The sequence below is a fragment of the Terrapene carolina genome, unplaced genomic scaffold (assembly GCF_002925995.2).
Source record: "Terrapene carolina triunguis isolate 2854851 unplaced genomic scaffold, T_m_triunguis-2.0 Scaffold85, whole genome shotgun sequence".
In the NCBI taxonomy this organism is placed as follows: Eukaryota; Metazoa; Chordata; order Testudines; family Emydidae; genus Terrapene; species Terrapene triunguis.
In genome coordinates, this window is record NW_020664436.1 from 41,111,452 (window position 1) to 41,135,043 (window position 23,592).

Genomic DNA, 23,592 nt, shown 5'->3' on the forward strand with positions numbered 1-23,592 from the left:
GGGGGCGGGGGCGGGACCCTGTGGAGTGTCCTCCTTTTGGAGGCTCAAAATATGGTAACCCTAATTTATCTATCAACCACAGATATTTTGTCCCCAGTAAAATGGGGTTGAAAACCGTTTGGCCACTAATGTACAAAAGGCAATTTGCTCCTCAATGTCTGTTACAGGAAGCAGATGTCTCCCATTTTCAGAACTAGAAAACAACCATTCAGGAAAGATGAAGCTCACCAGCTCATTTACATAACTAATATCAGTTACTGCCAATGTAAATCAGATTCATAATAAAATTGTAGAACCCAATCCATTGGGCTTCCATCCAGCTCCCTCACGCTAAACATATTCTTCTCATCTGGCCCATATTAAGAAATATTAAAAAAACTAAAACATATATCTAATCTAATTCTTGATTTAGCATTAAGAGCTGTATTGTATCTTTTACCTCCCAGCCTTACACAGCAGAAATTACTACTCCCTTCCTCTTGTGATTTCCTAACTTCTTTTGCTTTGCCAAGTAACGCTGAGTGATCCACAGGGTACATTTTCCAGGCAGTCTTAATCCTCCCTCATTTTTTAGGATTCCGGTGCATTTTGAACATATTTATGCAAAAGGTATTTATACAAAATCTTTACAGAATGATGCAGAATGACTCACTCAGATTATGAGTTGGGGGGGAAACTGTACCACTGATGCAAAAATAATTAAAAGGGAGGAAGGAAAGTCCATGTTTCAAAAGTGTTTGTTTGGGAAATGAAAGGGTGTAACAGGACATGCTGAGTCTTCAGCTAACTCAACACCTTGTCACCCAGCTCCCCACCAGTGTATGTTAATTGGGACTTAACTGGAAGACAGGTAACTGACCTAAGGTGCCAATTAACTGAGTAGAGCTACAGCTGAGGGGCAAATTGAGGGGCAGCAACCCCCAGCAGCTGGGATTTTATGAGCACACAGGAAGGAAGTGCTGGAAGCCTGAATGAAGGCAGAGGTAGACGTGACTAGCTACTACTCGTACTGTTCCTTCCCTAGAAACAAGTGGGGAAGCTGGTTATGGACTCTAAATATATGTAAATAACAATACCAGCTGTGGACTGTGGAAAGATTATTATTAAAGTTAATGTTTAAAATTAAATATACACAAGCTAAGAGGGAAGGTACTGTACATCTGGGGTCAGGCTTGAGTTATGAGGGATTACAGGTATCGGTTGCAAGGATGAAGAGATACATACATATCACATAACCAGCATAGACCCAGATTGGGGTGCAAGAGTTTTTAAAGTGTCAGTGGATAAGTGGGCTTGGGTACGCCACCCATGGACTGTATAAGGAGTCCAAGTCAGTATTGGTGTAGCGAATAAGTACATGGGCGGGGTGCATCCCTTGGTTCGTCAGGGAAGGAAGTGGGTTATTTCCCTGGTCGGCGGTCTCAATTACTCAATGTGGTATTGACGGTGTCCTGTGATGTGTTCCGTATAAATGTCTCTCGACCACCTGATGGTGTCGGACACCATGAGCCGGGCGTAGCGTCGACCGACTCCGCACGCTCTCAGAACCGGCTAAAGTGCAGTGGTGGTGAAGAAGACCGGGTGAGTGAGTGAGTCTGGAAAGGACCACCCCATGACAAATGCACAAAAGAAAAATACATTTGCTCAAATACTAGCGCTAAACCCAATCATTTCAAGCTTACAATATGAATTATACTCTAGTTATTTTGGTATTTCAAGATCTTTCAATCTTTTCATCTCATAGTGCAGGGGTGGCCAACCTAAGCCTGAGAAGGAGCCAGAATTTACCAATGTACATTGCCAAAGAGCCACAGTAATATGTCAGCAGCCCTCCAACAGCTCCACCCTCCTGCCCCCACTCCCAGCACCTCCTGATCAGCTGTTTCGTGGCATGCAGGAGGCTCTGGGACGGGGGGGGGAGGAGGGAGGAGCAAGGGCAAGGCAGGCTCAGGGGAGGGGGTGGGAAGAGGTGGAGTGGGGGCAGGGCCTGTGGCAGAGCCAGGGATTGAGCAGTGAGCACCACCTGGCACATTGGAAAGTTGGCATCTGTAGCTCCAGCCCGAGTCGGTGCCTATAAAAGGAGCCGTATATTAACTTCTGAAGAGACGCATGTGGCTCTGGAGCCACAGGTTGGGCACCCCTGTCATAGTGTCTAGTCCTAAATTAAAATATTCTGAACTCCCACTTGAATGGGAATTTTAACTGCATATGCTTAAGAAGTTTAAAAAAATGAAAGTGAGCAGTTGTCTCCTGTCCATATACTGCCAAAGTTATGGACTGCAGTCATAGTGCCTGGACATTCAAAATGCTTTGAAGTGTGCAACATCAAAAAGGTTGCAGCTCTTGACCTAGTCAGAACAATTTAGTCTGCCACAACACACACCCACATCAGCCTGTAGCCCTTGCAAAACATACAGCCACATCTGTGTTCATGGCTTGCAGAGCCACATGAGCAGCAGAGAAATCATGCTCTTCCCATTCCCAATCCTCAGGGCCTTCAGTTCCAACACTGTTCATAGCTAGATAGGACTAACTCTCCTGCTCAGTGACAGTTTGACTTTTTTTGTCCCTACTATATCCATAATCAGGTTGTCTGCCCCCCAAAAATTTATCAAAGGAAAAAACGGTTACTGATCTTTCGTAACTGTTGTTCTTCAAGATGTGCTGCTCACGCCCATTCCATGCTAGGTATGCGTGCGCTACGCACAGTTGCCAGATATTTTTCCCTCAGTGGTATCCATAGGGCCGGCCATGGTGCCTCCGGAGCCCCACGTTCCTGCGTCGGTATAAAGGGCGTTGCCAGCCCTGTACCCTCTCAGTTCCTTCTTGCTGGAAACTCCGACAGCGGAGCAGAAGGGCAGGTCATGGAGTGGACACAAGCAACACATCTTGAAGAACAACAGTTACGAAAGATTAGTAACCATTTTTTCTTCTGGGAGTGCTTGCTCTTGTCGATTCCATGCTAGGTGACTCACAAGCAGTATCCCCGGAGGTGGGATCAGAGTTCATGGACGTGCTGATTGCAACACTGCTCTAGCGAAATCGGCATGGTCACGGGCCTGTTAGGTGAAAGCATAGTGGGATGCGAAGATATGAATCAACGACCATGTCGTGGCCCTGTAGTGTCCTGGATCATAGGCGCCGACTCCGTGGGTGCTCCGGGGCTGGAGCACCCATGAGGAAAAATTAGTGGGTGCTCTGCACCCACCGGCAGCCAAGCTCCCCTCACCTCTTCCCCTGAGTGCGCCACATCCCCGCTCCTCCGCCTACCTCCCAGCGTTTCCCGTCCAGCCACCATCAAACAGCTGTTTGGCAGCGTTAGCACGCTCTGGGAGGAAGGGGGAAGAGCAGGAACACGGCGCGCTAAGGGGAGGAGGCGGGGAAGAGGCAGGGCCGGGGTGGGGATTTGGGGAAGGAGTTGGAATATTGCAGAGGAGAAGGGGTGGGAAGAGGCGGGGCAGGGCCTCATAGAAGGGGTGGAGTGGGGATGGGGCCGGGGGCAGAGGAGGAGGAGTGAAGCACCCATGGGAAAAACGGGGAAGTCGGTGCCAATGTCCTGGATTGGTATCTGCACGAAGAACACTGCTGACGAAGCCTGGGCCCTTTGTGGAATGAGATGTCCCAGTGGCCAGAGACAGGACCTTCAACTGCTCGTAACAAGCTCGGATGCAAGCAGTGATCCAGGATGATATTCTTTAGGACGACACCGGTAGTCCTTTTGTTCTGTCCACCACACCTATGAAAAGCTGCACAGCCTTGCAGAAGGGCTTAGTCCTTTCAATATAGAAGGACAGGGCCTGTTTAACATTTAAAGCAGGGGTGGCCAAAGTGCGGCTTGCGAGCCACATACAGCTCTTTTAAAGTGCAGCTCGCGGAGTCCCCCACATCCCCACCCCATTCTCCACTACCAGACTGGGGTAGGGGGAGCTCAAGGCTTTTGCCCTGTGGCAGGGTGGTGGGGCTTGGGGCTTATGCCCTGCGGGGAGGGAGGTCTGCAGGAGGCATCTGCTGGGGCTCAGGGCTGAAGCCCCGAGCCGCAGCTGGCATGCCCCACAGGGCTGAAGCCCCGAGTCCCGGCTGGCATGCCCACCTCTCAAACTTCTGTAGATTATCATAAGTGGCTTGGCGTGTCAGTAAGTTTGGCCACCCCGATCTAAAGTATGTATCCAATGTTCCTCATCAGTTCTGTGAGGCTTTGGAAAGAAGTGTCCTGATTATCATGGAACTGCAACACTACCTTTGGTAGGAAGGGCGGGTGGGGGCCCTTGTCCTTGAAGAACACCGTACAAGGGGGTTCTGAAGTCAGGGGCTTTGATTTCGGAGACCTTTCTGGCCGACATAATTGCCACTAGGAAAGCAACCTTCCATGAGAGGAGCAGTAGAGAACAAGATGCCAACAGCTCAAAGGAGAGTCCCACGAGCCTTGACAGGACCAGCTTTAAGTCCCATGGGGGAAATCGGTTCACGGACTTGTGAGTAGCGTCTTTCTAAACCCTTGAGGAACCTGATAGTCATCTCATGAGAAAAGACTGATCTGCCTTGGACCCAAGGATGGAAGGTCGAGAGGACTGACAAGTGAACCTTGACTGATGACAGTGCCAGATCCTGGTGCTTCAGGTGGAGCAAGTAGTCCGAGATGGACTGCAGAGAAGACCGAGACGGAAAAAGGATTCCATTCTGAGGCCCAACCAGTGAAACGTTTCCACTTAGGTAGGTAGCCCTGGTGGAGGGCTTCCTGCTACCTAGCAAAACTTGCTGGACCTGCTCCTCGGGGTTCAGCCATACAGAAGCCATGCCGTCAGGTGTAGAGAGGCGAGGTTTGGGTGAAGCAACTGGCCTTGATATTGTGAAATCAAGTCTGAATGTGGTTGCAGCTCTAGTGGAGTTGCCACTGAGAGGTCCAGAAGCGTGCCAAACCAATGCTGGTGTGGCCCCGCCGGAGCTATCAAGATAACTTTCACCTTGTCCCTCTTGATCTTTAGGAGGACCTTGTGAACCAAGGGGGATTGGCGGGAAGGCATACATCAGTTCATTTGCCCACGAGAACAGGAAAGCATCAGACACAGAGCCCTGGCTGAGCCCGCGCATTGAACATAACCATTTGCCTTTCCTGTTATGTCTGGTGGGGAACGGGTCCACTTAGGGAGTCCCCCACTTCTGGAAGATAACGCTGACTGCCTCTGGGTGAAGAGACCTCTTGTGGCGAAAGGAAAAGGACCTGCTGAGGTGATCCGCCAGCGCATTCTGCTCTTCTGGGAGGTGTACCGCCTTGAGAGGGACGTCGTGGTTCACACAGAAGGCCCATAGTCAGAGGGCCTCTTCAGAAAGGGCTGAGGAGCGAGCTCCTCCTTGCTTGTTGACATAAAACATCAAGGCCATGTTGTCCATCGAGACCTGCACAACCCTGCCTGACAGCTGGGGAAGAAACACCTTGCAGGCCAGGCGTATTGCCCTGAGTTCCCTGATGTTTATATGCAGGGAGAGTTCTTCCTGGACCAGAGACCCTGGGTCTGACATTGCTGAGGTGGGTTTGGCCCCACCCCCGGTCTGACAGCCTCTGTGTTGTTGAAGAGGATGAAAGTCTCAGGGAAAGAGAACAAGCAGAGGGAAACGATCCCATAGTTGGGACCCTCCTTCCAGATGATGTTGTGGTATCCTTTCGCAATGAGGATACCTCTCCAGGGGAGGGAACTCCAGTTATTAGGAAAAGACAGGTATTAGTAGCACATATACTAAAAATGGGCAATTCAATCATTAGAAACATAGATAGCTGGGTTTGTGATGACCAGGAGAACTGCATGGTGACTTGCCTGCCTGGTGCGGATCTCTTGAGACATCTAGATAGACTTATGTGTAGTGCTGGGGAGGAGCTAGCGGTCAAGGTACATGTAGGTACCAATGACAGAGAACGATAGGTGAGAGGTCTTGGAGGCCAAATTTAGGCTGCTAGGTAAGAGATTGAAGTCCAGAACCGCCATGGTAGCATTCTCTGAAATGCTTCCAGTTCCACGCGCAGGGTCAGTTAGACAGGCAGAACTGCAGGGTCTCAATGCATGGATGAGACGATGGTGTAGGGAGGAAGGGTTTAGATTTATTAGGAACTGGGGAAACTTTTGGGAAAGTGAGAGCCTATACAGGAAGGATGGGCTCCACCTTAACCAAAACGGAACCAGGCTGCTGGCACTTAAAATTTAAAAGGTCTTAGTTGTTAAATTAAGGGCTGGGAAAAAGCTGACAGGTGCGGAGGAGCATGTGGTTCGGACAGAGACAACCCTGAGGGGAGGACCTATTAATGGAGATTCTCTATGTCCTAATAAGGAGGAGAGGATGGAAGATGATAAAATACAGGTAGGATCTGATGAGAAACAGTCAAATGGAAAAAAGTCCCATTCAATTACATCATGTAATGACAGACAGCTAAAAAGTGACAAGTTTTTTAAAAGTATTTATATACCAATGCTAGAATAATAATAAGATGGGTGAACTAAAGTGCCTCGTATTAAATGAAGATATTGATATAATAGGCATCACAGAAACATGGTGGAATGAGGATAACCAATGGGACACAGTAATACCAGGGTACAAAATATATCGCAAGGACAGAACATGTCGTGCTGGTGGGGGAGTGGCACTATATGTGAAAGAAAGCGTAGAATCAAATGAAGTAAAAATCTTAAATGAACCAATCTGTACCATAGAATCTCTATGGATAGTAATTCTATGCTCTAATATTACCGACCACCTGACCAGGATGGTGAGAGTGACTGTGAAATGCTCAGGGAGATTAGAGAGGCTATTAAAATAAACCCAATAATAATGGGGAATTTCAACTATCCCCATGGTGACAGTGCACTCCATATGATGTTATGAAAATATGCTAATGAGTGTGAATATAAAGTAACTGGGATATGCTTCATGCAAAAGGTCTCTGGTAAAGCATCATTACAAAGCTTTCAGAGTAGCAGCCGTGTTAGTCTGTATTCTCAAAAAAGAACAGGAGTACTAAATTTGTTAGTCTCTAAGGTGCCACAAGTACTCCTGTTCTTATTACAAAGCGTATAATCTACTGAGTGTGTTCATCCTATTTGTATAAATGTATCATTCTTGTATCTGAAACTAGAAATATGAAATATAACTGAGGTCCTATTGTAGTTATGAAAAGTGTGGGCCATTAATGGTGGCTTGGAATCTTGATGGCTCCCATTAACCAGGACAATTGACTGTAGATGGCTCTGTTTACTTGTAAGTCTTCCTGTGTACATGTGTGCTGGCAAGTAGGCAATAAAGTCCTACAGTGACATGTGATCATGTCACCTGAACTGGAATCCATCTTTAGCCTGGTGCTTTTCCATTTAGAAGAAGGGTGGGAAGCCAGAGAGGGACAAAGGATTCCTGCCTTGTGCAAAAGATATATAAGGGGGTGGAACAGAACAAAGGGGGCTGCAGTCATGAGAAATCCCCTAGCTACCACCTGAGCTGGAATAAGGACTGCACTGGGGAAAGGATTGGGCCCAGACTAGAATGAGGCTAGTCTGTCAAAGAAGCTTATTGGAACATCTCTGAGGGTGAGATTTACCTGCATTTGGTTTCCTACTGTATTAGGCATTAGACTTGCATGTTTTATTTTATTTTGTTTGGTAATTTACTTTGTTCTGTCTGTTATTACTTGGAACCATTTAAATCCTACTTTCTGTATTTAATAAAATCACTTTTTACTTATTAATCCAGAGTATGTATTAATACCTGAAGGAGAGGGGCAAACAGCTGTGCATCTCTCTCTATCAGTGTTACAGAGGGCGGACAATTTATGAGTTTACCCTGTATAAGCTTTATACAGGGTAAAATAGATTTATTTGGGGTTTGGACCCCATTGGGAGCTGGGCTGGAGACAGGAGCACCTCTTAAGCTGTTTTCAGTTAAGCCTGCAGCTTGTGGGGGACGTGCTTCAGACGTGGACCTGTGTTTGCAGCAGGCAAGCGTGTCTGGCTCAAACAAGGCAAGGTTCTGAAGTCCCAAGCTGGCAGGGAAAATGGGCTCAGTGGTAGTCCCAGCACATCAGGTGGCAGTCCCAAAGGGATTTCTGTGATCCAACCCATCACACCCATATTGACTGGGTACATGTCACTTCAGGACGGGAGGCAGAAATAAAGTTTCTTGACACCTTAAATGACTGCTTCTTGGAGCAGCTAGTCCTGGAACCCACAAGAGGGGAGGCAATTCTTGATTTAGTTCTAAGTGGGCACTGCTCTGTTCTCCGAGCAGACAGACTCCAAGCTGCACAGCCTCAAAGACTGGAGAGCCACGCTCCGCTCTCTAGCCCTATATGCTCTCCTGGCTTTCAGGAAGCATTTCAGACCTCAACAGCCATAAGAACAGAAGAAAAGCCATACTGTGTCAGACCAAAGGTCCATCTAGCCCAGTATCCTGTGTTCCAACAGTGGCCAATGCCAGGTGCCCCAGAGGGAATGAACAGAACAGGTAATCATCAAGTGATCCATCCCGTCACCCATTCCCAGCTTCTGGCAAACAGAGGCTAGGGAAAACAGAGATCATGGAGGCACCATGCCCGGTACTGCCTCCAGGTGGTGCCAGAGGATTGGTGACCAATGCTGGGTCAGGGACTGCTGCAACAGGGCCATGAAGGTGCCACAACCGCTGCTGCCAAACAGGAGCGCTCTACCCCCTGCACCCTTCTGTCTCCGGTAGTCCTGGCTGGCATGGGACCTTGGGTGGTGAGTGGTATCGGGAGAGACATCAAGTCCTTTGCAGCCTGGAAAGCCTCCGGAGTCGATGGGGGCCCACAAGGATGAGGTACCACAACCGCTCCCCAGAGTCGGACGTGGGCTCCAAATCGGGCTTGGTACACTGACCGTGGCTCTGGAGAGGACAAATGGCCCGGCACGGGTCTCACATCAATTGCTCCCCCTCTTATCGCTCTTTGGCACCAGAGAGCGTCCTCTTCCAGCGCTTGTGCTTCTTCCTGAGCGCCGGTGCTGGGGAACGGTGCTGGGAAGGGCACAGAGGCTGAAGTACTCAGTGCCAATTCGGAGCAGGACGGCTCAGAGCCTTCAGGTGGATGTCTCTGTCTTTCTGAGTCCTTGGTCTGAAGCCCTTGTAGATTTTACACTTCTCCTTAACGTGAGCTTCCCCGAGGCACTTTAGACAAGGCGAACACGGGTCGCTCATAGGCACAGGCTTGCCGCAGGAGGTGACAGCTTGAAGCCCAGAGACTGGGGCATACCCAGTACCTAGGACAACATCTCTCCAAGACTAGGACAACTATCTGTACCATATACACTCAGAATAACTAAATCTGCTAACTACAACAACTATATACAACAGATCAGAGTCCAAACCACTATTAGGAAAGCCTTGCAAGAGCAAGAAGGTCATTCCAAGCAACCGTGATGGGCGATAAGAAGGAACTGAGAGGGCATGGAGCTGGCAGCGCCCTTTATATTGGCACATGTGCGTGGGGCTCCAGGGGGAACTAGGGACGACCCTGCAGATACCACTGAGGGAAAAATCTCCGGCACCTGTGCACATGGCGTGCACACACCTAGCATGGAATCGACATGAATAAGCACTTGAAGAACAACATTTATTCCTGTTGCCATATGTACCCATCTTGCATGCACATAACAGAGGCCTTTAGAGGATTACCAACTATGCTAAGGTACATTCTAAACAGATTTTAGGCCATGTCTACACAAGCGAGCTTACAGCGACACAACTCTACCAATGCAGCTGCGCCGCTGTAAGATTGCTCATGTAGCCACGCTATACCAACGGGACAGAGCTCTCCTGTCGACATAATAAAACCACCTCCACGAGCAGCAGTAGCCATGTAGGCAGGAGAATCTCTTCCGGCAACATAGCCCTGTGCACGCTACCACTTGTGCCAGCGAAACTTATGTCGCTCGGGAGTGTGTTTTTTTCCACACCCCAGAGAGACATAAGTTTTACGAACATATGTGGTAGTGTAGACATGGCCTCAATATTTTTGGTGCTAAATGATAGAGTCTCAGTCACCCTTGCCCCAATTGTATCTGCGCTGGCGCAGAAACATTGCACTGACACAAATAGTGGGTTGTTAATTCTGACAGCTATAATCTATGCAAGCAGTGTTGTAGCCACATTGATCTCAGGATATTAGCGACACAAGGTGGGTGAGGTAATACCTTTTACTGGTCCACCTTGTATCTTTAATATGCTGAGACCAACATGGCCGAGAGTCACCTTCTCTCAATTTATTACAGCTAGTCAGAGAACCTCTCGTAAGCCTCAGTCCTAGAGGGCTTAGTTTGCTGAGGATACAACTACACTGCAGTAAAAGACCTGTGGCACCGCTGGCCCGAGTCAGGCTTGTGGGGCTAATATTGGCAGTGTAGCTGTTGGGGGGGGGGGGGGGGAAGGTCTCAGAGCCTGGGCTGCAGCCTGAGCCTGAACCTCAACTACACAGCTATTTTTTAGCCCCACAGCCTGAGCCCTGTAAGCCTAAGACAAATTGACCCAGGCTCTGAGACTCAATGCTACAGTTTTTTATTGCGGTGTAGACATACCCAGAGAGTCCCCCCACAGTTGTGCTTTAGCACAATTCCCAACCATTTCATGAAGAGAGAGAGAAAGAAACCAGGAAGTAAACTCAGGTTTCCTACCTTACAGTACAGGATAGGCCAATACTGGAATTGCTGCCACTTTTTTATTACTTAATTATGATTATTCTTTAAACAAAGTTACTTGGAGGAGAACTTTGCTGGTGTATGAATTTATTACAATCTTGTATTAGCAGGAGAATTGACCAGATAACCCAGCAGATCTTTCCCGTTTCATGCTTCTATGATAAGACACTTTGCAGTTCACAACTATTGTAATCAGAGGATGTTTAGTCACAATTTAAATATTAACACAGAACTATCCAGCTTTTTTAAAAAAATCAAAGGTCTAAGTTCACATGTCTCATGAAGCATCCTCTAATTCCAACAGAGGTAACCTTTAAAAATGGTACCAAAATAAAACCAACTATTCAAAAACTCCAAATTTACTTTATAACCTCCCTTCTCCACTCGATCCCACCCAACAACAACAAAAACCACAATTAACTATACACCACAAAATTTTCTTGCCCCAATCCTGTAGCACTGAAATCACAGGAGCAACACTGGGGCCTACAGCATTACAGTACTCTATAGCATGGAGCTGTCATGAAACGGATGTATATATGTTAAAAATATAAAAGATATATATGTGGAATCGCTTTAATATTAATAACTACATTTTTCTCCCTTCTCCCAGCCAGCAGTTTTTCTACATATTGATACATACATAATCAATATGCAACATTCCATTTCATACACAAAAAGCTACTGTAAGTTACAAAGTAGTTTAAAAAAAACCAACACTACTTTTTGAGCAGTCTTATAACTTAGTCACCTGAATAATTTTTTTAAAACATTTGAAAAACAGACCATCATTGTTAAGTTTCAGCTTGAAGAAGAAATACAGGTCAAATAAAAATTAGGTTTATATTTTCAAAATGAGAACATATTTCTAGCGATGTGCACTCACCCCTCAATACACTGGCACACACAGCCTGCATACACCCCAACATATATAACATTCATGCATGTATCCCCTCACACACACCCCACATATATGTACTAGTATGGAAATGTCCAAACACTTCTTAATGACAGCAAGTGGATGTCTACAGTAGACTTTCTTAGACCTTTTTAAAATTTCCCATGTTGCAACCAGGTCTACTGACATGGCTATAGGACAAAAAATGTCAGGCCCTGCATACTTTACAGCAAAGTTTTTAGAACAGTCCTCTAGGGAGATCTTGCATTACTAAAACTTCATTACATTTATTATTAGTCTAAGGCCTGGTCTACAATATGAGTTTAGGTCAAATTTAGCAGTGTTAAATCGAATTAACCCTGCACCCATCCACACAACGAAGCCATTTACTTCGACATAAAGGGCTCTTAAAATCGATTTCTATACTCCTCTCCGACGAGGGGAGTAGCGCTGAAATCAACATTGCCGGTTCGAATTAGGGTTAGTGTGGATGAAATTCGATGGTATTGGCCTCCGGGAGTGATCCCACAGTGCACCATTGTGACCGCTCTGGTCAGCAATCTGACCTCAGATGCACTGGCCAGGTAGACAGAAAAAGCCCCGCGAACTTTTGATTTTCATTTCCTGTTTGCGCAGCGTGGAGAGCACAGGTGACCACTCAGAACTCATCAGCACAGGTAACCATGCAGTCCGAGAATCGAAAAAGAGCACCAGCATGGACCGTATGGGAGGTACTGGATCTGATCGCTATATGGGGAGAGGATTCCGTGCTAGCAGAACTATGTTCCAAAAGACGAAATGCCAAAACATTTGAAAAAATCTCCAAGGGCATGATGGAGAGAGGCCACAATAGGGACTCACTACAGTGCTGCGTGAAAGTTAAGGAGCTCAGACAAGCCTACCAGAAAACCAAAGAAGCAAACGGAAGGTCTGGTGCAGAGCCGCAGACATGCCACTTCTACGCTGAGCTGCATGCAATTCTAAGAGGAGGGCACCACCACTACCCTACCCCTGACCATGGATTCCAAGGAGGGGGTACTCTCAGCCATGCCTGAGGATTCTGCGGACAGGGAAGATGAGGAGGAGGAGGAGGAGGAGGAGGACGACGACGACGACGACAAGCTTGCGGAGAGCACACAGCACTCCATTCTCCCCAACAGCCAGGATCTTTTTCTCAGCCGAACTGAAGTACCCTCCCAACCCTCCCAAGGCGGTATCCCAGACCATGAAGCCATGGAAAGGAACTCTGGTGAGTGTACTTTTGTAAATATAAAACATGGTTTAAAAGCAAGTGTTTTTTAATGATTAATTTGCCCTGAGGACTTGGGATGCATTCGCGGCCAGTACAGCTACTGGAAAAGTCTGTTAATGTGTCTGGGGATGGAGCGGAAATCTTCCAGGGACATCTCTATGAAGCTCTCCTGGAGCTTCCAAAAGCCTTTGCAAAAGGTTTCTGGGCAGTGCAGCCTTATTCCGTCCTCCATGGTAAGACACTTGACCACGCCATGCTAGTAGCAAGTAATCTGGTATCATTGCATGACAAAGCCTGGCAGCATATGGTCCCAGTGTTTGCTGGCATTCAAGCAACATCTGTTCTTTATCTCACTGTGTTATCCTCAGGAGAGGGATACTGTTCATGGTAACCTGGTTGAAATACGGGAATTTAATGAAGGGGACAGAGGTGGCCGTTCCTACTGGGCTGTTTGCCTGTGGCTGAAAAGAAATCCTTCCCTGCAGTTAGCCAAGCGGTGGGTGGGCAGGGAGGACCCCATTGGCGCTGAGCCTTTCGCTTTTGGCTAGCAGGGATCTTCCCTGATACCAGCCACGCGGTGGGGGGAGGGATAAAGCAATCATCCCAGAGAATTGGATGGGTGGTGGGGGGGTTTAGTTTGGTTTCTGCTGCTGCACGTTAACAGGAAAACCGCAGCACTCAACGGGCTTTGCTTGGTATGGGAAAGGAGGGTGCTGCTTTTACGAAGGTTGCAGAAGCCAAAAGACAATGGCTTACCATGGCTGCATGCAAGCCAAATTCTGTTGCCCGGACCTGCGTCTGTGATCTCTAAGACCAAAGCCGCAGGCACTCAATATTAAGATGCAAAATGCAACCTTGTACCGAAATCACATGTGCTATGTAATGTGAATAGTGTTGTTCACCATGAAAGAGTATAAGCATTGTTCTGTAAAATGTCTTTTTTCCCTCCCTTAGCTGCAAATTTTTCAAGTCTCCCTCCTCTGTCCCGAAAGATATCTCAGATAAGGCGGCGAAAAAAAACGCACGCGAGACAAAATGTTCTCGGAAATCATGCAATCGACCCACGATGAAAGAGCTCACCTGAATGAGTAGAAGGACACGGTATCACAGTACAGGAAAGCTGCCAGTGAACGTGAGGCCATGAGGGACGAACGTGAGGATAGGAGGGACGCTCAAGATGAGAGGTGGTGGGATGCAACACTGGGGCTGCTGCATGAGCAAACGGACATGCTCCGGCGTCTGGTGGAGCTTCAGGAACGGCAGCAGGATCACAGACTGCCGCTGCAGCCCCTGTATAACCACCCTCCCACCTCACCATGTTCCATAGCCTCCTCACCCAGATGCCCAAGAACATGGGGGGGGAGGCTCCGTGCACCCTCCCACTCCACCCCAGTGGACAGCCCAAGCAAAAGGCGGTCATTATTTTGAACTTCTGAAGTGGCCTTTTCCTTCCCTCCTATCCTCCTCCCAAACCCCCTCCACCCCCCGGGCTACCTTGTCAGTTCTCTCCCTATGTTTATAATCAATTAATAAATAATACATGATTTTTAAACGATAGTGACTATTTCCTTTGAAAGCAAGCTGTGATCGAAGCGGGAGGGTGGGTTGCTTACAGGGAATGAGTCAATCAAGGGGGCGGGTTTTCACCAAGGAGAAACAAACAGAAATTTCACACTGTAGCCTGGCCAGTCATGAAACTGGTTTTCAAAGCTTCTCTGATGCGCAGCGCTTCCTGGTGTGCTCTTCTAATCGCCCTGGTGTCTGGCTGCATGTAATAAGCAGCCAGGCGATTTGCCTCAACCTCCCACCCCGCCATAAACGTCTCCCCCTTATTCTCACAGAGATTTGGAGCACACAGCAAGCAGCAATAACAATGGGAATATTGGTTTGGCTGAGGTCTGACCGAGTCAGTAAAGTGCGCCAGCGACCCTTTAAACGTCCAAAGGCACATTCTACCACCATTCTGCACTTGCTCAGCCTATAGTTGAACAGGTCCTGACTACTGTCCAGGCTGCCTGTGTATGGCTTCATGAGCCATGACATTAAGGGATAGGCTGGGTCCCCAAGGATAACTATAGGTATCTCAACATCCCCAATGGTTATTTTCTGGTCTGGGAAGTAAAAATCCCTTGCTGCAGCCGTTTAAACAGATTAGTGTTCCTGAAGACGCGAGCGTCATGAACCCTTCCCGGCCATCCCACGTTGATGTTGGTGAAACGTCCCTTGTGATCCACCAGTGCTTGCAGCACCATTGAAAAGTACCCCTTCCGGTTTATGTACTGGCTGCCCTGGTGCTCCGGTGCCAAGATAGGGATATGGGTTCCATCTATCGCCCCACCACAGTTAGGGAATCCCATTGCAGCAAAGCCATCTACTATGACCTGCACATTTCCCAGAGTCACTACCTTTGGTAGCAGCAGCTCAGCGATTGCTTTGGCTACTTGCATCACAGCAGCCCCCACAGTAGATTTGCCCACTCCAAATTGATTCCCGACTGACCGGTAGCTGTCTGGAGTTGCAAGCTTCCACAGGGCTATCGCCAGTCGCTTCTCAACTGCGAGGGCTGCTCTCATCTTGGTATTCTGGCGCTTCAGGGCAGAGGAAAGCAAGTCACAAAGTTCCATGAAAGTGCCTTTACGCATACAAAAGTTTCGCAGCCACTGGGAATCATCCCACACCTGCAACACTATTTGGTCCCACCAGTCTGTGCTTGTTTCCCAGGCCCAGAATCGGCATTCCACGGCTAGAACCTGCCCCATTAACAACATGATCTCCAAAGCACCAGGGCCTGCGGTTTGAGAGAATTCTGTGACCATGTCCTCATCACTGTCGTCGCCGCGCTGCAGTCGCCGCCTCCTCCTCGCCTGGTTTTACAGGTTCTGGTTCAGCATAAACTGCACGATAATGCGCAAGGCGTTTACAATGTTCATGACTGCTGTCTTGAGCTGAGCAGGCTCCATGCTTGCCGTGCTATGGCGTCTGCACAGTTCACCCAGGAAAAAAGGCGTGAAACGGTTGTCTGCCATTGTTTTCCCAGAGGGAGGGGGAGCATGTACCCAGAACCACCTGCGACAATGTTTTTGGCTCCATCAGGCATTGGGATCTCAGCCCAGAATTCCAATGGGCGGGGGAGACTGCGGGAACTATTGAATAGCTATGGAATAGCTACCCACAGTGCAACGCTCCGGAAGTCGACGCTAGCCTCGGTACATGGACGCACACCGCCGAATTAATGCACTCGACTTTATACAATCGGTTGCCAAAAATCAAATTCTGTAAATTCGGAGTAATCCTGTAGTGTAAACATTCACTTATACTGTACTTCTTAGGGTAAGTAATTAAAACTATGCTACACTTGTCAAATAAATGACATTATATTACCATGCATTAGCTGTGCTTTTCTTTTTGCATGTACACATTTGTTTACTTCCTACTTTGCAAATTTTATTAATTCACAATGGTGACCCAGTCACGGAGGTGAATTAGTAAGGTTCTTTGGGTAACACCACTTATTCTCCCCTCTTCCCTACTTACATTGCTAGAATTAAATTTCTGCTTTCTCATTATTAAATCATAACATATTATGATTATTTTACCAAGTGTTGTAAAATCACATACCTAATTCCAAGATGTTGGGACATCATTACATCATCCAGCAGTCAATTAATAAAATATGCCAGAAAGATACAGAGAATTACACAAATTTTCACAAGTTCAGAACAAATATCAGGTTATCGCCACAAGATACTTGCAAAAGTTATTTATTTTATTGGTTTAAATAAGTTGTTATTAACAAGCCTTTTCCCTTCCTCTGAAGTATAACAGCACATGGTGCCTGCATGCATATGTTAACATGTGTATGTGGTCTACATAGTGGAGAATATCTTAATATCTCACCAGTGAAAAACTATTTTTTGTCTTGAAAAACATCTCAGATGTTTTTAGTACCCAATAACATAGATATTATCTGCAGGAAAAATAATGGTATGCACACTAAGTATATATGCCACATTTCTGACAAGTGAGTAGGCCACATCAAAAGAAATAATCAACATAAATAATCAAAAGGTAAAAATCACATTCTCAAAAATCCAGAAACAACCATCCAGGGGAAAATTAATTTAGATAACTAAACTCAGTTACTGCCGATGTATATCAGAACAGGACCCAGCCCATTGTGCTTTCAGCCAGCTTTCTCACACTTCATGTATTCTTCTCATCAGGACCATATTAAGAATAAAAAAACTAAATGAAAACCAAAATGACCTAAACTTAATCTAACTTTTGACCTCGCATTAAGAACTGTTTTGTATTTCTTTTACATCCTAGTTTTACACAGCAGAGATTATTAACTACTTTGCCTTGTGATTTCCTAGCTGCTTTTGCTTTGCCAAGAAACTCTAGGGACCTGACGGATGTTTATTCCAGGATGTTTTAATCTTCCCTCATTTTTTAAGCTTCCAGTGCAGTTTGAACATATTTTTAAAGAAGAATTTAACAAAAGATAACTTTGTGAAATATCTCTTGAACCTCTACAGAATGATGCAGAATGAGTCATTTGAATTACAAGGCAAAAACCTGTGCTGCTGTCCAAAAAAAATATGAAAAGAAGGGAAAGTCCATGTTTCATAAGTGGTTGTTTGGGAAATGACAGGCACTGAGCAACAAGTGACGTACTCAAGTATGAGAGCTAAAGCAGAGCATTTCAAACCTACAAAATGACTTCAAACCAAGTCATTTTAGTATGTCAAGGTTTTTCAATCCTTTCCTGTCGTGTTTTCCCATAACACCTTTCCTAAATTAAAAACATACATTCTTAACCTACACTGAAGGGGAACTTTAACATCATGTTTAAAAAGTTTAAAACATCAAGCAATTGATAGTATTCTGTCCACATACTGTCAAAGTTACAGAATATACAGACATAATGCCCAGTCCAGACCTAACTAAAAATGATAGTGGCTTTCTGATCTGTGAAACACTCACAGGTCTGCAGATCCAAAACTATGCAGAGTAAAGATTAGTCTACCATTCGTTGTGTCCCTTTAAACAACACATGTCTTGTGAAGCCACATGGAACAGGGGAGAAGGGAGAATTCATGCTCATCTCATTCTTGGGACCTTCAATTTCAAATCTGCAGCAGCAGCTACATTCTGACAAGTCAGTTCATATCTACTCAAGAGTAACTCTGCTCAGCAATAAAGATTTTGTTCCTTCTATATCTAAAATACATTTCTAAAGAATGCATAAAGCTATCAAGCTACGAAACATTTGTTCCCATTCAATCATTTGTTCCCCCCCCCAACTTCAATCCACACAGGAGTCCGACAATTATCAATTGTGATAAGGAACATTCCAATCAGATAGTAACTTTTTGGTGATAAAGAACAATTGAGACTCGGTCATTCTCGCCTCACTTGTTTCTGGGCCAATGTAGATACAGCCCACCGACACAGAAAGAGAGCTGTCAATGCTGACAGCTGTTATATCTTTTACAGACAGCAAACCTCTATAAAGCCCCAATCCTACCAACAGTTACACAGGTGCTATATGTTTGTAACAGCATCAGGGCCATAGTTTCCCAGCTGAGAGTTCCCAGTTAGCAAACTAAGGGTACGTCTACCCGGATTGGCGGGTAGTGATAGATCTATCGGGGATCGATTTATCACGTGTAGTGTAGATGCGATAAATCAATCCCCGATCACTCTCCTGTTGACTGCTGAACTCCAGCTCGGCGAGAGGCGGAAGCAAAGTCGACGGGGGAGCGGCAGCCGTCGATCCCGTGCCGCAAGGACATGAAGTAAGTGATTCTAAGTCGATCTAAGATACGTTGAATTCAGCAACCCTATTCTCATAGCTGAAGTTGGGTATCTTGGATCAATCCCCTCCCCCCAGTGTAGACCAGGCTTAAGGCCCTGTGTGAAGAGGCAGAAACCGGGAAGTAAACTCAGGTTTCCTACTTGCAGTATAGCATGTACCACTAATGGGATTGCTACCAGGCTTTTTAAAATATTGCTTTATTTACACAGTTACCTTGAGGAGAGCTTTGTAAATAAAAAAAACATGTTATCAGTTGTGTGTTAACAGCCCAATTGACTACTTAACCCAACAAAGTTGTTTCCCATTTGGTACTTCTGTGATAAGATGCTCTGAAGTTCACAACTATTGTAAGTAGAGGTTGCTTTATTCACAATTTCAGTATCAACATAGAACCAGTTGATGTGTTGGGGAGGGAGTAATTCTAGAGGTTATGGTTTACAGGTCTCATGAAGTATCCCCTAATTCCAACAAAAGTAACCTTTAAATAGTACCAAAATAAATCCCTAGCTCACAAAAAACAGATTTACTTTATAGCCAATCATATGAATATATATTTCAGCACCAACTCCCACCCCTCATTGTACTCTCTATACCATAACATTTTCTTGGCTCAATCATGTAGCACTGAAAACAAGAATTGGGCCTATAGGATCATGTTAATCTATAGCACGGAGCTGTCAAGATGTGGCTGTATGCATTAAAAATACAAAGAAAAAAATACAGCTCATGTGCAAGTTAATTTTTAATACCTGTATTTTCTCGCTTTCCCCCAACCAGCCGTTTTTCTAAATATTACCATGTGCATAAACCATCAATTTGCAGCATTCCCTGCTATACACAAGAAAAGTTAGAGTAAAAAACAAAGAAAAAAAGAAGAGATCCATTCCTGGTAAACTCATTTTGGTGCAGTCTGATAACATGGAATCACCCAAGCACATTTTGATTAAAATGCATTTGGAAAACAGATCATCAATGTCAGGTTTCAGCACTTGGCAAATATCAGGTCTATATATTCAGCCTGATTCTAGCCATGGACACTCACCCCTCAATACACTGACACGGCGCTCACCCCTACCCCACCAGCAGGCACCCCGCACACCCAGCGCACCCCGACCCCCCCAGCACGCACCCCGGAATGCCAAGTGCGTCCCCTGCCCCCGCACACCCAGCGCACCCCGACCCCCCCAGCACACAGGGGAGCTGGAACAATTTGTACAGTGGGGGTGATGCTGAGAGACATAGACCCAAACTCTGATGGAAACCGCGTCAAGCCAAGCCCCCACCCAGCGCACCTCACCCCCGCCCCGCCGCAGGCCGAGTCTCCCCTCTCGGTACCTGGCTGAGGAACTGGGGGGTTGCGGCGGGCTGCGGAGCCGCGGGGCCGAGCCGCCCCAGGACGAGGAGGAGCAGCAGGAGCCCGCCAGGCCCCAGCGCAGCCTCCATCTTGGGTCCCGGGAATTAAAACAAACTAGTGAAACATCCCCGCGGGAAGAGGGAGGGGAGCCGCAAGGGCGGGGCGAGGGGCGGGCTGGAGCCGGGGGAAGAGACCGGGGCCGGGCCGGGCTGTTGCATAAGAGCGGCTGGAGGGGGCGAGCGGGACGCACGTACACACCGCGCCTCCGCAGGACGGAGCACGTCTGCCGGCGGGGGCGCGCCGCGGTCCGGCTCTGGGATGGCCGGTGCCCACCCCCCCGGGTGTCGCTGGAGCCACGTGCAGGCGGGGCGGCGATGGGGTTCCCTGGCGGGAGGTGGGAAAGACAATGAGGGGGATTGGCTCGTTCCGGCCATTGCGTTCCCCCCACGTAGTCTGTGTGCTGGGGAAAGCCTCGTCTTCCGTCCCTCGTCCCCATCCCTGCCCTGCCCCTTTCCGCCCTCAGCTGTGGGGGAGGCGCCAAGGCCAACTTTTCCCCGGCGGGAGAAGCCTCCGCGAAAGCAGAGCCACAGAGTCGGCACAGGCACACGCCGTTCGCGCGGGGGGCGTTCTCCCCTCTGTCCGCACTGCACGGGATCCCAAGGCGGCGCGGACGGTCCTGCGTGTTGATTTTTGGCCCTCTTTCAAGGAAGACTTTGCAAAGGTTAATAAATATTCAAACACCAAAACACTTTGTGAAGACCAGTAAAGGTTGTAAGAGATAATAATGAAAAACTCAAACCCACTGAACCCAGGATATAAGGTTCTATACCAGAGGTGGGCAAGCTATGGCCCACGGGCTGTATCTGGCCTGTCAGCCATTTTAATCTGATCCTCCAGCTCCTGCTGGGGAGTGAGGTCTAGGGCTTGCCCTGCTCCAGCAGGGGAGCAGGGTCGGGGGCCACTCCGTGCAGCTTGTGGAAGCAGTGGCATGACCCCTCTCCGGCTCCTACGCATAGGTGCAGCCAGGGGGCTCTGCTCCACATGCTGCCCCCGCCCCAAGACACCGCCTCCACAGCGCCGATTGGCTGGGAACTGTGGCCAATGGGAGCTGCAGGGGCGGTGCGTGCGGACTGGGCAGCATGCAGCAGAGCCACCTGGCTGCACCTCCGTGTAGGAGCCAGACGGGGGGGCATGCCGTTGTTTCCGGGAGCTGCTTGAGGTATGCGATGCCCAGAGCCTGCACCCCTGAGCCACCCCCCCCCCCTCGAGCCCCAATCTCCTGCCCCAGCCCTGATCCCCCTTCTGTCCTCTGAACTCCTCAGTCCCAGTCCGGAGTACCCTCCTGCACCCCAAACCTGTCATCCCCAGCCCCACCCCAGAGCCTGCACCCCCAGCCAGAGCCCTCCCCCCTGCACCCCACCCACCCCAGCCTGGAGCCCCCTTCCGCATCTTGCACTCCTGTCAAGGCTGTATCCCCACTTTGAACTTTAGGGTACAAATGTAGGGGCCTGCATGAAAACCTCTAAGCTTAACTACCAGCTTAGCTTTGGTCCCGCTGCCACCATCTCAAGAATCCCCTCCCTGGGAAGCCTTGAGAACCCTTTCACCAATTCCCTGGTGAACACAGATCCAAACCCCCTTGGATCTTAAAACAAGGAGAAATTAACCGTCCCCCCTCCTTCCTCCCACCAACTCCTGGTGAATACAGATCCAAACCCCCTTGGATCTTAACACAAGGAGAAATCAATCTGGTTCTTAAAAAAGAAGGCTTTTAATTAAAGAAAAAGGTAAAAATCATCTCTGTAAAATCAGTATGGAAAATACTTTACAGGGTAATCAAACTTAAAGAGCTCAGAGGACCCCCCTCTGTCTTAGGTTCAAAGTACAGCAAAACAAAGATAAACACTCTAGTAAAAGGTACATTTACAAGTTGAGAAAACAAAGTAAATCTAAGACGCCTTGCCTGGCTTTTTACTTACAAGTTTGAAATAGGAGAGACTTGTTTCGAAAGATGGGGAGAACCTGGATTGATGTCTGGTCCCTCTCAGTCCCAAGAGTGAACAACCCCTTAAACAAAGGACACACACAAAAGCCTTTCCCCCCCCAAGATTTGAAAGTATCTTGTCCCCTTATTGGTCCTTGGGGTCAGGTGTCAGCCAGGTTACCCGAGCTTCTTAACCCTTTACAGGTAAAAGGATTTGGAGTCTCTGTACACAGAGAGCTGTTACCCAGCCAGACGGGGGGGCATGCCGTTGTTTCCGGGAGCTGCTTGAGGTATGCGATGCCCAGAGCCTGCACCTCTGAGCCACCCCCCCCTCGAGCCCCAATCTCCTGCCCCAGCCCTGATCCCCCTTCTGTCCTCTGAACTCCTCAGTCCCAGTCCGGAGTACCCTCCTGCACCCCAAACCTGTCATCCCCAGCCCCACCCCAGAGCCTGCACCCCCAGCCAGAGCCCTCCCCCCTGCACCCCACCCACCCCAGCCTGGAGCCCCCTTCCGCATCTTGCACTCCTCATTTCTGGCCCTACCCTGGAGCCCGCACCCTCAGCCAGAGCCCTCACCCCATCCCACACCCCAACCCCAATTTCGTGAGCATTCATGGCCCGCCATACAATTTCTATACCCAGACGTGGCCCTTGGGCCAAAAAGTTTGCTCACCCCTGTTCTATACCTACATCCTTCTCACACTTGCACTGACTCTCACAAACACACTATCCACTCCCCGAGCAACCCTACTCAATCACGGTCACCGCCAGACAACCTTAATTCTGCCTTTGTTTAAAGTCAATGTTCTAATGGGATTAATCTTTATTTCCCTCTGTCGTTTTCAGTCTGGCATTATTTTTCCTTAGGAAACTTCACTGGAAATATCATTACAATAGCAAGGCACTAGTCAAGGGAAATTAGCAAATTAAATTTATTGTAAGTGGAAAGTGAAACTGTCCAAGCTGAGTGAAATATCAAATGTAAACGAACAGCTTAAGGAGAGAAAAGAAAATTAGATGTTTTAAATGATTTTAATTACAATAATAATACAGTGGCCTGGTCATGAAAATTGTTACAAACACATTTATAGTTATTCCTGTACTCACTGACTGCAGTGGGATTCTATACAGAGTAACTATGGATCTAAGCCAAAACCTATTAAGTCAGTGGATAGACTACCATGGCCTTCAGTGGGTTTTGGATCAGGCTCTATGTGTGTGGACAACTCTTTGTAGGATTAGGTCCCCAGATTGTTAAAACAAATAATTGGGCCCCAAAGTATTATTCATTACACATCTCTGAAAAATATAATTTTTACTTTTATAAATTCCCTTAACCAAAAAGGAAAGAAAATTAATTAAGCCTGCTTACAGCCTTTTAAAACTCCTTCTTACTTGCTTGACAGTCTGCAATTGTCTGCTGAGCTAAAGCCTATTTTAAGAATTTGGAGTTAATGAATCTTTGATGCAACTGATGGTAATGATTTCTCTTAAACCATTTTGTTCTGTCATATCAGGGCCTGCTGGGAGACTTTTTCAGTGAGCCAGTGCTGCGCTCTAAATATCCATTTTACATTAAGAAAACAAATTGCACATTTTGA

At 47.4% G+C, this 23,592-nt stretch overlaps 1 protein-coding gene across 2 annotated transcripts in view; it reads right to left on the reverse strand.

Annotated features, from left to right (window-relative positions):
- GINM1 (glycoprotein integral membrane 1) overlaps positions 1-20,146 on the reverse strand; it is a 33,175-nt gene extending 13,029 nt beyond the window's left edge. For both annotated transcript variants that reach the window (XM_026649767.1, XM_024200246.2), the window contains exon 1: positions 19,989-20,146. In XM_026649767.1, coding sequence (XP_026505552.1) covers positions 19,989-20,096 — 108 coding nt within the window. In that variant the 5' untranslated portion in view covers positions 20,097-20,146. The remainder of the gene's footprint in view (positions 1-19,988) is intronic.
- Positions 20,147-23,592: the final 3,446 nt, after the last annotated feature.